The sequence below is a fragment of the Tursiops truncatus genome, chromosome 3, assembly GCF_011762595.2.
Source record: "Tursiops truncatus isolate mTurTru1 chromosome 3, mTurTru1.mat.Y, whole genome shotgun sequence".
Taxonomy (NCBI): domain Eukaryota; kingdom Metazoa; phylum Chordata; class Mammalia; order Artiodactyla; family Delphinidae; genus Tursiops; species Tursiops truncatus.
In genome coordinates, this window is record NC_047036.1 from 161,302,889 (window position 1) to 161,316,500 (window position 13,612).

The 13,612-nt window shown below is 39.4% G+C and overlaps 1 protein-coding gene across 2 annotated transcripts in view; it reads left to right on the plus strand.

Annotated features, from left to right (window-relative positions):
- The first annotated feature begins 761 nt into the window (after positions 1-761).
- LOC101323187 (uncharacterized) overlaps positions 762-13,612 on the plus strand; it is a 33,418-nt gene continuing 20,567 nt past the window's right edge. Inside the window, exons 1-4 of one of the 2 annotated variants that reach the window (XR_012331060.1) lie at positions 762-916; positions 9,583-9,709; positions 9,914-9,974; positions 10,365-12,740. Coding sequence is in view for 1 of the 2 variants with exons in the window: in XM_019930787.3 (XP_019786346.2) it covers positions 914-916; positions 9,583-9,709; positions 9,914-9,974; positions 10,365-12,339 (2,166 nt within the window). In the remaining variant the exon portion in view is untranslated. Of the gene's footprint in view, positions 917-9,582; positions 9,710-9,913; positions 9,975-10,364; positions 12,978-13,612 lie in introns of those variants that run through there. The other variant, XM_019930787.3, reaches the window with a different exon arrangement.

Sequence of the window (13,612 nt, forward strand, 5' to 3'; positions counted from 1 at the left end):
TTTAAGTACAATTTATAGTTTTTCTTCTGTCAGTGGAAATAGGAATACAATTGCCTTATATATATATATTATAGCTGTTGACATTTCAAGGTTTTCTAGGCACACAGGGAACACTGATCTAAAATAAATTTCCTTTCAGTGTAAAATGTACGCCTGAGAAGTTAATGCACACACCTCACAGCCTGTGGTTTGACTGAGATTTGTCCTGGCACCCAGCTGACTGATTCAGACCTCCTACCAGAGCCAAGTGCGCTGGGATTAGGTACCTTAAGTACTTAATGAGTGGGGATGGAAGGTTCAGCGCTGTCAAGGACCAAAGATGAAAATGGAGCCGGCCCTTTACTACAGATAATGAGTTCACATTTAAATGTCTGCGTTTCTTAACAAGAAGCACAGCTCCATGAATGGCCATACAGCCAGCCTTACACCAAGCCCTTGAGCCCTGGAGGACATAAAACCTTGTTCCAGGCAGGGCAGGCCTGAGCCATCCTCTTATCTGTACTAGCTCCGTCTTAAAATTGAGTCAGGAATCCCAGTGCACGAGGAGCTGCGAAAGACAGCAGAGACAATCCCGGGGCAGGAAAAATTTCTGTCACAAACCAAAAGTGCCAGGCCGGGACAGGTCCCATCCCAACCGCGGAAAGTGGTTCCGCTGACTCAGGCTTCCTCTCCCAGGCTGTCACTCAGGCATGAGGGGGTGGGGTACTGGGACCTGTCCAATCAGGAGGCCGGTGAGGCGGGTGGGCGGGGCGACGCGGCGCACCGGCGTGGACGTCGGTTCTTCCCACCGCGTTGGGCTGGCGGCTTACCCTTCAGGGTCTCTGGTAGAGCTTCCGTCTCTTCTGTTCCGCTCTGACCTGCTCTGGTGGTTGGAGTCGAGGGAAGGACGCAGGAAGACCTAGGAAACCTCGCAATGGTGAGTGTGCTGCCCCGGGGAGCGGAGGCGGGGCGGAGGGAGTGGTCGGAAGCGTCCGGAACCGGCATCTTCGCGGTCAACTCCGGAGTCTGCGGACACGAATCCACCGGGAGCGCCGCGCGGACCTCAGTCCCCTCCGATTTGCAACGTGGGGGCTGAGCCGGCAGCCGGGATCCGGTCCATGCGGGTGGCGTCTTCAGCCCGACCCCGGAGCCTCTCTGGGCAACTCTGCACCCGCAGCCCCGTGTCTCTTCCAGATTGTGCGTTGACCACGGGGAGGGTCATTAAGGGACCATTCTGTTTACTATAGTGGAGGGACCAACTATAATGTCCCTTGTCCTTTTAGTTTGAAAGGAGGTTTTCATTTTTTATGGATTACAAGTTTATATCCATTACTGTTTAAAGGATCAGATCTTGCAGTAGTTTCCTTTGTAGAAAACTCCAAAGGGAGGGAAGTATCTCAGGACTCCCTGCCCGCATATCCTCCTACACTCTTACACTGTTAACTCCAGCCACCCTCAGATAACTAGTTTTGATTACTACTTCATCATCCTTTTAGCGTTTCTTTATACACAAACAATCCAGTGCGAATGCCTGTTTTCCTTACAGTTTTTGTTCTTGGAATGATTACTTGGGATCCGCGTATTTGATGTTTCACTACTGAAAGTTAAGCCTCACCCCTCCCTTTTCCCCTAGTGCTTCTTACCTGGACGGGCTGGTAAGAAAGCCTGGAGGCTCCTGCCCTGTGAGCTGCTGTTTGCTGGGGTCTCCTCCTGTGCGCTGTGCTGCCCTGTATTGCATTGTTGACCCCACCAAGCCTGGGTTGTATTCACTTAGAACTCCGAGTTGGCAGTTTCTGTTAATCCCTTGTACCTTGGGAGCAGGAATATGAGAATGGGTCCCTCCTTCCAGTGGTCCTGCGTTGATGTCTGAGCTGGAACCTATCTGTGTTTAGCGTGAAGGTGTGACTGAAGCTGGGTTTGCCCAGACATTAGTGTTGAGGGAAGGACTGGGGGAGTAGGAGGATGATTATACCCTGTGAATGAGGTGAGCCCAAAAGACAGTCACTACTTAGAGAGCAATTACTTCAAAGAAAGTGAAAGAAAAGAGACAGGGAAAAGCAGCTAGTAGGTGGTGAGGTTCCAGAAGGCTCACCAAAACTTTTTAAATAACTTTTAAGAGAATGTTACCCCTTCATCTATTACAACAAGGCTCCTTACCCTCTGGGTTATGATGGACAACACCCACTGTCTCAGTTTGGCACAGCAAAGAGATTAGTTCAAACCCAACATAAGTGAGTTCCTTAAATTCTATAAAGCAATCAGTGTCATGAGGAGGCCTCTAACCTCGCTGTCAGTGATGGGAGGCTCTCTGGAGGAGGGCCTTAAGTTGTCCATAGGCTTCTGATGCAAGGCACTGCCCAGGTCCCATCTTAATATGCCATTAAAGCTGTAATTGTCTCCACGTACTGGGATCTCTTAAAAATAGAGGGCTCCACTGAGGTGCCTGTTATGGCTTTGGTACTGGAAAGAGCATCCCAGTCAGCTCAGACTGACTACTCACACCTACTTGTTATATAATGGAGCTAAACCTTGGCCCTCTGGCTTATGCCTCCTGGTGGAGAGATGACATTTCTTTCTACAGTCCTTTGAAACATGCTGTGGTGGTGGAGGAGCCATTGTCTCCAACACCTTGTTTCCCTGGGTAGTTGCTTGGGATTAACTGAATGCACAGGTCTGGGGAAGTGCATAGACTAAGGATGACAGTACACCCTGAGGTATTGTCAGGGTGTATTGGAACTCGGTGGAGAGTTGCTGCCCTTCATCCCTCAATTGGGACAGCCTTGGTAGATAAGCACACCCATGGTTCACCACACCTAAGGAAAAATCAGAAAGTCCTCAGGGGTGAGCTGTACAGATCTGTCATCGTCTTCTTCTTCTTTTGGTGTAGACTTCAGCGTTTTTAGATCGGTTTTAGGTTTAGAGAAGAATTGAACAGAAATTATAGAGAGTTCTCACATAACCCTTCTCCATCCGTACAGTATTCACTGTTTTTTAAATCTTGTAGGACTGCTACATTTGTTAGAATTGCTGAACCAATACTGATGCATTAAAAGTGCACAGGTTGTATTAGTGTGGACCTTTTGTATTGTGTTATGTAATGTATGGATTTGACAAATACACAATATGTGTCCATCATTTATGCATATGTAGTGTAATTTTACTTACGTAAAAATACTCTGTGCTCAGCCTGTTGATTCATCTCTTTCTCTAATCCTCAATTCCTTTAAAACAAAAGCCAAAAATCTTCACAGCCAAAGATATTTTTATGGTCTCATGCTTTTGTTTTTTCCAGAACCTCGTATACTTGGCACCTACAGTATATAACCTTGTTAGATTGGCTTCTTTCACTTAGCAATATACTTTTAAGCTTCCTCCATGTATTTTCAAAGCTTGATACCTCATTTCTTTTTATCACCAAAGAGTATTTCATTGCACTGATCATTTATTTATTAGACTCTTGAAGTATATCTTGCTTAACTCTAACTCTTGCCAATTATGAATAAAACCTCTACAGATTTTTGTATACAGGTTTTCTGTGAACATAAGATTTCAATTCATTTGGACAAATAGCAAGGAGTGTAATTGCTGAATCTTACTATACATAATAAGAGTATATTTTTTGAAAGAAAGCTCCTGTCTTTCATTGTTAGGGTACCAATTTCCTTCCACCTCAGCAATGACTGAGGATTATCTTCCCATCTTCACCAATATTTGCCGTTCTGAGTATTTTGAATTATAACCATTTATAAGTGTGTCGTGATACCTCGTTGTTGTTTACTCAATTTCCCATTGACATTTGATGTGGAGTATGTTTTCATGTAGCATATTTCTTTTTGGTGTATCTTCTTTGGGGAGCTGTTTGTTCAGATCTTTTGCCCATTTTTAATTAGGTTGTTTTTCTTCTTACTGTTGAGCTTTAAGAGTTCTTTGCATCTGTTGGATACCAGTCATTTATCAGATAAATGTTTTGCAAAGATTTTCTCCTACTCTCTGACTTGTCTTTTCATTTTCTTAACACTTTTCTTTCTCAGAGCAGGAACGTTTTCATTTCAGTGAAGTGAAATTATACCTTTTTCTTTTACAGACCTTGCATTTGGTGTTATATTTCAAAATTCATCACTAAGCCCAGAGTCACCTACATTTCCTTCTGTATTATTTTCTAGGAGTTTATTACTTTTGCATTTCACATTGAGATCTATGATGTGTTTTGAGTTATTTTTTGTGAAATGTGTAAGGCCTGTGTCTACATTCATTGTTGTATGTCTGTGTGTGTGCATGTGTTTTACGTGGATATCCGTTATTTCCAGTGCTATTTGTTTAAAAGATTCCCTTTTCATTTGAATTTCCTTGCCATCTTTCTCCAAGTTCAGTTGAATGCATTTGTGTGGGTCTATAGGAAAGCAACTGATTAACCCTCAATCTCAGTCTCTTATTGATTCCAGGAGCTATCTCTTTCATTGTTTATTCTTTCAGATGTTTCACAGGGATAATCATGTTATACAAACAAATGTTATAGATTTAGCTACAGGATTCATGAAGATGTTCATTCTCAGGAGGTGAAAGTTCCCTCTGTTAGCAGTTTGTTTTCATAAATGGATGTTGGATTTTATCAAATTCTTTTTCATTTTCATTTCACCCTCTGTCCCTTTCTGATATTTGTACTTTTTCTCTTCCCTATTTTCTTAGTTATCTTGACTAGATATTTATTAATGTCATTAATCTTGGTAAAGAACTAGAGTTAGGGACTTCCCTGGTGGTCCAGTGGTTAAGGCTTCTCGCTCCCAATGCACGAGGCCTGGGTTCCATCCCTGGTCAGGGAACTAGATCCCACATGCATGCTGCAGCTAAGAGTCCGTATGCTGCAATGAAGACCCCATGAACCGCAACTAAGACTGGGTGCAGCCAAATAAATAAATAAATATTTTTTTTAAAAAAAGAACAAGAGTAAAAATTTTTTTTCTCCATCGATATCCCACAGTTACCTTTTTTCTAATTTTTATTATTTCTTTTATTCTGTTTACTTTGCGTTTCATATGCTCTTCTTTTTATCGTTTCCTAAGGTACATGCTTTTACGTTATTGTTTACACATCTTGGTGTTTTTCCAGTGTATTTGTTTTATGGCATAAATTTCCCTCTAGGCACTTCTTCTGCTGCATCCCACATCCTTTGACACATTATGTTTTCATTTCATTTAGTTCAAAATAAATTTTATATTTCTTGAGACTTCTTTGATCTTCTGTATTATTTCTAAGGGTGTTGTTGAATCTCCAGGCATTGAGAGGTTCTCCAACTCTTGCTGTTATTGATATCTAGATTAATTGCCTTTGAGGTCTAAGAGCATAGTTTGTATGATTTTTCTTCTTTCAGATTTGTTAAGGTATGTTACATATCCCCGAATGTGTTCTGTCTTAGTGAATGTTCCATGTGAAGTTGAGAAGAATGTGTATTCTGCCCTTGTTGCATAAAGCATTCCATAGGTTACAGTTAAGTTGAGTTGTTTCATGGTGCTTGTTCAGTTCAACTCTGTCCTTCCTGATTTTCTGCCTGCTGAAATTTATAGCTTGTGATAAGGGGGTGTTCATGTACAATTATAATAATGGATTCATGTATTCTTCCCTGCATTCTTCACGTCTTTCCTTAAGTACTTTGCCCTTTTGTTGCTATGTATGTACACATGAAGGATTGTTATACCTTCTTGGAGAATGGACCTTTTTGTCCCTATGTAAAGCCCCTTTTTATCGCTGAGTTTTCCTTGGGCTGAAATCTCCATTATCTGAAATTCATATACCAATGCTAGCCTTTTTTTTAAATTAGTTTTGGCATAGTGCATTTTTCTCCATCCCTTTACCTTTCATCTACCTGTGTCTCCATATTTAAAATGGGTTTTTTGCAGACAACATATAATTACAGTTTTTAAAATCTGATATTACTGTATTTGTCTTTCACTTGTATTGAGACCATTGATGATTGAAATGGTGATTAATACAGTTGGATTAATATCTACCGTACATTCTCCTGTTTCTATTTGTTGCCTTTGTTCTTTCTTTCATTTGCCTTCCCCCTTTTTTCTACCTTCTCTGGCTTTAACTGAGCATTTTACCTGATTGTTCATTTTAATCCTCTCTTAGCCTATCAGTTACACATTTAAAAAAAATATTTTTGGTGGTTGCCCTTGAGTTTTCAGTATATATTTAGAATTAGCCTACATCTTCTGTCAAGTAATACTATCTCTTCATTGGTTGTACAGGTATCTCATACCACACTATTCTCAATTCCCTCCTGTCTTACCTTACTTATCCACAAGGCTTTCATTACCAGTGTCATTGTTGTTAATATTATTTTACACAAAGTCTTATCTGTTATATATGATAATATTAACGATGTTTATTTATTCCCCTCCTAATCCACCTTCATCATTTGTATTCTTTCTTATGAATTTTGAACACTTGTTTCAAAGTAGATGTAGTAATGACAAATTCCCTCAATTTTTGTCTCAGAAAGTCCTCAGTTCTTCCTTGTTTTTTAAGGATAATTATCCTTGATGTAGTATTCTTAGAGTGGTTTTAATTTCAGAACTTTAAGCATTTCAATCCACTCTGTTCTTGCTTGTTTGTTTTCTGAAAAGGTGTCCAGTTTAATTCTAATTTCTCTATACCTGAGGTCTGTTTCCCCCTCTGGCTTCTTAAAATATGTTCTTTTTGCATTTGATTTTTCTCTAGTTAGAGTATATACTTTAGTCTTCTTTTTAGGTGTTTTCATGTTTAGTGTTCACTGAGATTCATGGATCTACAGTTGTTGTCTATCATTAATTTTAGAAAAATCTCAGTGATTGTTACTTACATCTTCTGTTTCTTTCTGTCTCTCTTTTCCTTCAGTTATTTTCATTATATGTGTTTTTAATCTTCTGTTAGAAAAAGTTATGCTAGGATTTATGGATAGTGTGTTCTATCTGTTTTGTTCCTTTTGTCTTTGCATTACACTCTGGTGAAACATTTTTTTTCAGTACAGCGCTTAAGAACAGAATATTTGTGGCATATTTTCAAACGTCTTTATTTTCTCTTTCCCAGTTCCAGAGACACCAGTTTGTCTTTTGAAGGCATTTGTCTCATGGCTCTAGGAAGACTTTCAAATGTTTTCATTCTCTTCTAGTAAGATTGAAAATCACAACTTTTAGGTTCATAAATTCCAGAACGTAAGTTGGCCAGGCAGCAGCTAGCGTGGCTGCTCAGGAAACATTAGGTCCTGCAACTGCAGAATGGAGACCTTATGTTGTTTTGGAGGAAACCACCGATGAAACCTTTACATATTTTATAATCATGGACAAATTCACCATCAACCCATAGGAACTTAAGTGAACTCACTCGCAATCTGTAGCTCTTAACCTTTTCCTCAAGGGAACAGGGTTTGATCAGAAGGAGCTATTCTGGCTATTATCTCCGTATGTATTCTACAGTTTGGCTGGAACAATCCCTGAGGCACATGAGTGGAGGGATTTTGTGGTCTAAGTTGTTATTCCTTTTTCCTCAGGTCTGAGCTCTAAGTTTAGAATAACTTTCTAGCTGCATGAAATTATACATAGAGAGAAGGGAAGAACACAGTCTGTGATCATTATTACACAACTTAAAAGCAGTGCTTCCCCACAAGAAGATTTACATTCAGTCAGGTGCATCTAATTACTTCTAAAGGGCTGGAAGACTTTGGAACAGTGGGGCCAGCTGGGCTTTGGTAAAAGTTTGATTTCTACAGGCCCCCTGGACTCTCATGTTTGGTGATAGGACTAGGAGGAAAAGCTTCCAGTTCTCCTCAGGAGACTCATTCATTGAAAACTCATGCAGATTTGACCCTCTACCTCATGGAGTGCTATAAATGGTGGATAATAAGGGAGAAGATGAGTATGAGATTAGATCACTCCCTAACACCATACACAAAAATAAGCTCAACATGGATTAAAGACCTAAATTTAAGGCCAGAAACTATCAAACTCTTAGAGGAAAACATAGGCAGAACACTCTATGACATAAATCACAGCAAGATCCTTTTTGACCCACCTCCTAGAGAAATGGAAATAAAAACAAAAATAAACAAATGGGACCTAATGAAACTTCAAAGCTTTTGTACAGCAAAGGAAACCATAAACAAGACCAAAAGACAACCCTCAGAATGGGAGAAAATATTTGCAAATGAAGCAACTGACAAAGGATTAATCTCCAAAATTTATAAGCAGCTCATGCAGCTCAATAACAAAAAAACAAACAACCCAATCCAAAAATGGGCAGAAGACCTATATAGACATTTCTCCAAAGAAGATATACAGACTGCCAACAAACACATGAAAGAATGCTCAACATCATTATTCATTAGAGAAATGCAACTCAAAACTACAATGAGATATCATCTCACACCAGTCAGAATGGCCATCATCAAAAAATCTAGAAACAATAAATGCTGGAGAGGGTGTGGAGAAAAGGGAACCCTCTTGCACTGCTGGTGAGAATGTGAATTGGTACAGCCACTATGGAGAGCAGTATGGAGGTTCCTTAAAAAACTACAAATAGAGCTACCATACGACCCAGCAATCCCACTACTGGGCATATACCCTGAGAAAACCATAATTCAAAAAGAGTCATGTACCAAAATGCTCATTGCAGCTCTATTTACAATAGCCTGGAGATGGAAACAACCTAAGTGTCCATCATCAGATGAATGGATAAAGAAGATGTGGCATATATATACAATGGAATATTACTCAGCCATAAAAAGAAACGAAATTGAGCTATTTGTAATGATGTGGATAGACCTAGAGTCTGTCATACAGAGTGAAGTAAGTCAGAAAGAGAAAGACAAATACCGTATGCTAACACATATATATGGAATTTAAGGAAAAAATATGTCATGAAGAACCTAGGGGTAAGACAGGAATAAAGACACAGACCTACTAGAGAAAGGACTTGAGGATATGGGGAGGGGGAAGGGTAAGCTGTGACAAAGCAAGAGAGAGGCATGGACATATATACACTACTAAATGTAAGGTAGATAGCTAGTGGGAAGCAGCCGCATAGCACAGGGAGATCAGCTCGGTGCTTTGTGACTGCCTGGAGGGGTGGGATAAGGAGGGTGGGAGGGAAGGAGACACAAGAGGGAAGAGATATGGGAGCATATATATATATATATAACTGATTTACTTTGTTATAAAGCAGAAACTAACACACCATTGTAAAGCAATTATACTCTAATAAAGATGTAAAAAAAAAATAAGGGAGAAGATGAAAGAATTTTGTCACACGAAATCAATGTCTTTAAAATGATATTTGTTTCACTTGTATAGCATTTCTGTTGTTTCCCAGCAATCTCTGGGCTCTACCATTAATGAGGTATAAGTTATCATGTGATCACAGAAATAATGTGTAAATAATTTCCGTATGTTCATGATGCCATTAAATTTATGAGGAAGCATGGAGAGAATAAGTTTTTCTCATGATCAAGTCATAGAATAACTCTTTGGAAACAACAGGTTCATAAGTAACCTTACTATAAATGGAATATAGATGCCTAGTGCTGTCAGTCTCATGCATCTTACTGTACACATATTTTGGGTGTTTTAGGACTCATTGGCTATTGAGGATGTGGTTGTGAACTTCACCCTGGAGGAGTGGGCTTTGCTGGATCCTTCACAAAAGAAACTCTACAGAGATGTGATGCAGGAAATCTTCTGGAACCTGGCCTCAGTAGGTAAGGATGGTGACGTTCTTTCACCTAGTCAGTTAGAGAACAAATGCTTTGTGCTACTTGACATTGTTCTAAGATGTGGAATTGGGGAAGGGAGGATATTGGGATATCAGCTGGGCTTGGTCACCCTAAACAATGGATATAGAATCAAATAATTCTTATTAATTTCTAATATTTTGGAATAATTTTTCTGGGTCTGCCTTTTAGGAAAAACATGGGAATATCATGACATTGGAGATCAGTACAAAAACCAGGGGGGAAACCTAAGGTAAGTCACACTCGCAATACAAAGCATTGTCTCAAGTGAGAATCCTGGTAAATTATGAAATTTTTAAAACAAGCAAACAAAACAAATAGCCCCTTCTTCAAATTTAGTTCTTCTTAGAAAATTTCTACCAAAAACATTTTCTTAAATGTGACATAAATGTTAGGTGTTTGCAAAATAGATCACTTGCAAATATTATAAATAAACCCTATATTTGAATATCACTTTTAATAGTAGGAAGGGTGAAGTCCCATTGCAGTACATTCAGTATATTCAATTTCTAACAATTCACACAAGGTGGAAAACCTATACTATTCCTATAAATCATAATAAATACAAGAAATATAAGATCAATAAAGAAATCATTAGAAATGTGCTTTTCATTTTTCCCAGAAGTCCTATGGTAGAGAGACTCTTTGAACGTAAAGACAATAGTTCCTGTGGAGAACACTTCAGCCTTATTCCATCTCTCAGTCTGAAGAAGAAAACTACTGGACTAAAACCATGTGAGTGCAGTGCATGTGGAAAAGTCTTCATGGATCGTTCATCCCTTACTAGACACATGAAATGTCACATTGAACGTGAACCGGGAAAGTTTCAAAAATACAGTGACAAGCTATATAAATGTAAGCACTGTGGTAAAGCCTTTAATCATTTCACTTCCTTCCTAATGCACAAAAGAAGTCACACTGGAGAGAAACTGTATGAATGTAAAATATGTTCTAAAGCATTGAGTACTCTCAGTTGTCTTCGAAAACATGAAAGAACTCATACTGGAGAAAAACCCTGTAAGTGTAAGGCATGTGGGAAAGCCTTCACATGGCTCATAACCTTTCAAAAACACATGATAACACACAGTGGAGATGGACCTTATAAATGTAAAGAATGTGAGAAGGTATTTGTTAATCCCAGTTCTCTTAAAATACATGAAAGGAGTCACACTGGGGAGAAACCCTATCAATGTAAACAATGTGGCAAAGCCTTCAGTTATTACTGTTCCTTACGAGTACATGGAAGAACTCACACTGGAGAGAAACCCTATGAATGTAAACAGTGTGGAAAAGCCTTTAGTTGTCATGAAAGCATTCAAACACATGAAAGAATTCACACAGGAGAGAAACCGTATCAATGTAAACACTGTGAGAAAGCCTACAGATACCACAGTTCTCTTCGAACCCATGAAAGGAGTCACACTGGAGAGAAACCTTACCAGTGTAAACAGTGTGGAAAAGCCTTTCGATGTAAACAAACCTTTCGAGCACATGAAAGGAGTCACGGAGGAGAGAAACCCTATGAATGTAAGCAGTGTGGTAAAGGCTTCAGTTATTTCAGTTCCTTCCGAATACACAAATGGCATCACACTGGAGAGAAACCGTATGTGTGTAAAACATGTTCTAAAGCATTGAGTAGTGCCACTTCTCTTCGAAATCATGCAAGAACCCACACTGATGAAAAGCCCTATGGGTGTAAGGAATGTGGGAAAGCCTACACCTGGCACAAAACCTTCCAATATCACATGATAACACATACTAGAGATGGACCTTATAAATGTGAAGAGTGTGAGAAAGTATTCCTTAATCCTAGTTCTCTAAAAATACATGAGAAGAGTCACACTGGGGAGAAACCCTATCAATGTAAACAATGTGGTAAAAGTTTTAGTTCTCAAAAAGGTTTCCAAATGCATGAAAGAACCCATACTGGAGAAAAACCCTATGAGTGTAAAATATGTGGGAAAACCTATACATGGTACAAAACCTTCCAATATCACATGATAACACACACTAGAGATGGACCTTATAAATGTAAAGAATGTGAGAAAGTGTTCATTAATCCCAGTTCTCTTAAAATCCATGAATGGAGTCACACTGGAGAGAAACCCTATCAATGTAAACAATGTGGTTTAAGTTTTAGTTCTCAAAAAGGTTTACAAAATCATGGAAGAAATCACACTGGAGAAAAACCCTATGAATGTAAGGAATATGGGAAAGCATTGTTTGTTACCAGTTCTTCTCAAAGACATGAAAAGACTCACACTAGAGAGAAACGGTATGTGTGTAAAACATGTTCTAAAGCATTTAGTACTCACAGTTCTCTTCAAAATCATGCAAGAACCCACATTGGAGAAAACCCTTATGAATGTAAAATATGTGGGAAAACGTTCAGTTCCACCTATGTTCAAGTGCATGAAAGAACTCACACTGGAGAGAAACCCTATCAATGTCAGGAATGTGGGAAAGCCTACATTTCTCTGTCAAGCATTCGACGGCACATGAGACTGCACACTGGAGAGAAACCATATAAATGTGAAGAATGTGGGAAAGCCTTCCTTTATCACAGTAATTTACGAAGGCATGAAAAGGTTCACTAGATAAAACATCTTGTTTGTAAACAGCTTGGGAAACACTTCAGTTGGCCCACATCCTTAGACGTGAAAACTCCTATGAAGAGGTATAAATGTAACATGAGATAACTTGATGGAAAGTAATCCATGCCTAATGTTCCAGAAAACCTTCAGTATGAAAGAGTTGTTTTAAAAGTTTTTAAATATGCTGTGTTTAGCAAGGATCTTTCTTAAAGTGTATCCTTGGACATAGGATCTCTACGAATTTCAAAAATAAATATTAATGTGAGTTCTGTAAGTTGTCTTTCAACAGTAGTACATAAGGTTCAAAGGTAGTGATTTTGAGTTTAATCAGATGGTTTTTTTCTCTTTCTGTTTTGAAGTCTGTTGGATCCATGGATGAATTAAAATGTATTTCTAATATGCAGGTAGGCTTAAATTTTTATAATATTCTGTTCATTCTCTGTTAAAGGGTCATTGAAAATGGCAGTTTGGTATTTGTTGGGATTTTTCTACTGGCCTTGGGTCGCAGTTCCTGTATACCCCTAATCTATTATATATATTGCACCTTTTTTACTGAGAAAGATCCTTTTTGGGGGGTGGTGGGTATAGGAGCCTTTTTCAGTTTCCCATTCTATTAAAGGCTTGGAATAAATTTTTATGTATGGGAAGGTTGTCAAAGAGTATACTTTTACGTAAATTATGATTTTCCTCTTTGCTTTTCGTCTTTCCTTCTGACTGGTAGTTGGTGAATAGAATTTGAATTAAGAAGAGAGACTTATGGGACTTCCCTGGTGGTCCAGTGGTTAAGACTCTGTGCTCCCAATGAAGAGGGCCCAGGTTCAATCCCTGGTCAGGGAACTAGGTCCCGTGTGCTGCAACTAAGACCCAGCACAGCCAAATGAATAAATAAATACTGAAGATAAGGGGAGGGGGCTTCCCTAGTGGCACAGTGGTTGAGAATCCGCCTGCCAATGCAGGGGACATGGGTTCAATCCCTGGTCCGGGAAGATCCCATATGCTGTGTAGCAACTAAGCCTGTGTGCTACTAAGCCTGCATGCTAGAGCCCATGAGTCACAACTACTGGGCCCATGTGCTGCAACTACTGAAGCCCGCACACCTAGAGCCCATGCTCTGCAACAAGAGAAGCCACCACAATGAGAAGCCCGCGCACCACAACGAAGAGTAGCCCCTGCTTGCTGCAACTAGAGAAAGCCTGTGCGCAGCAACGAAGACCCAACCAAGCCAAAAATAAACAAAACTAAAATTAAATTTAAAAAAAAGAAGAGAGACTTGTGA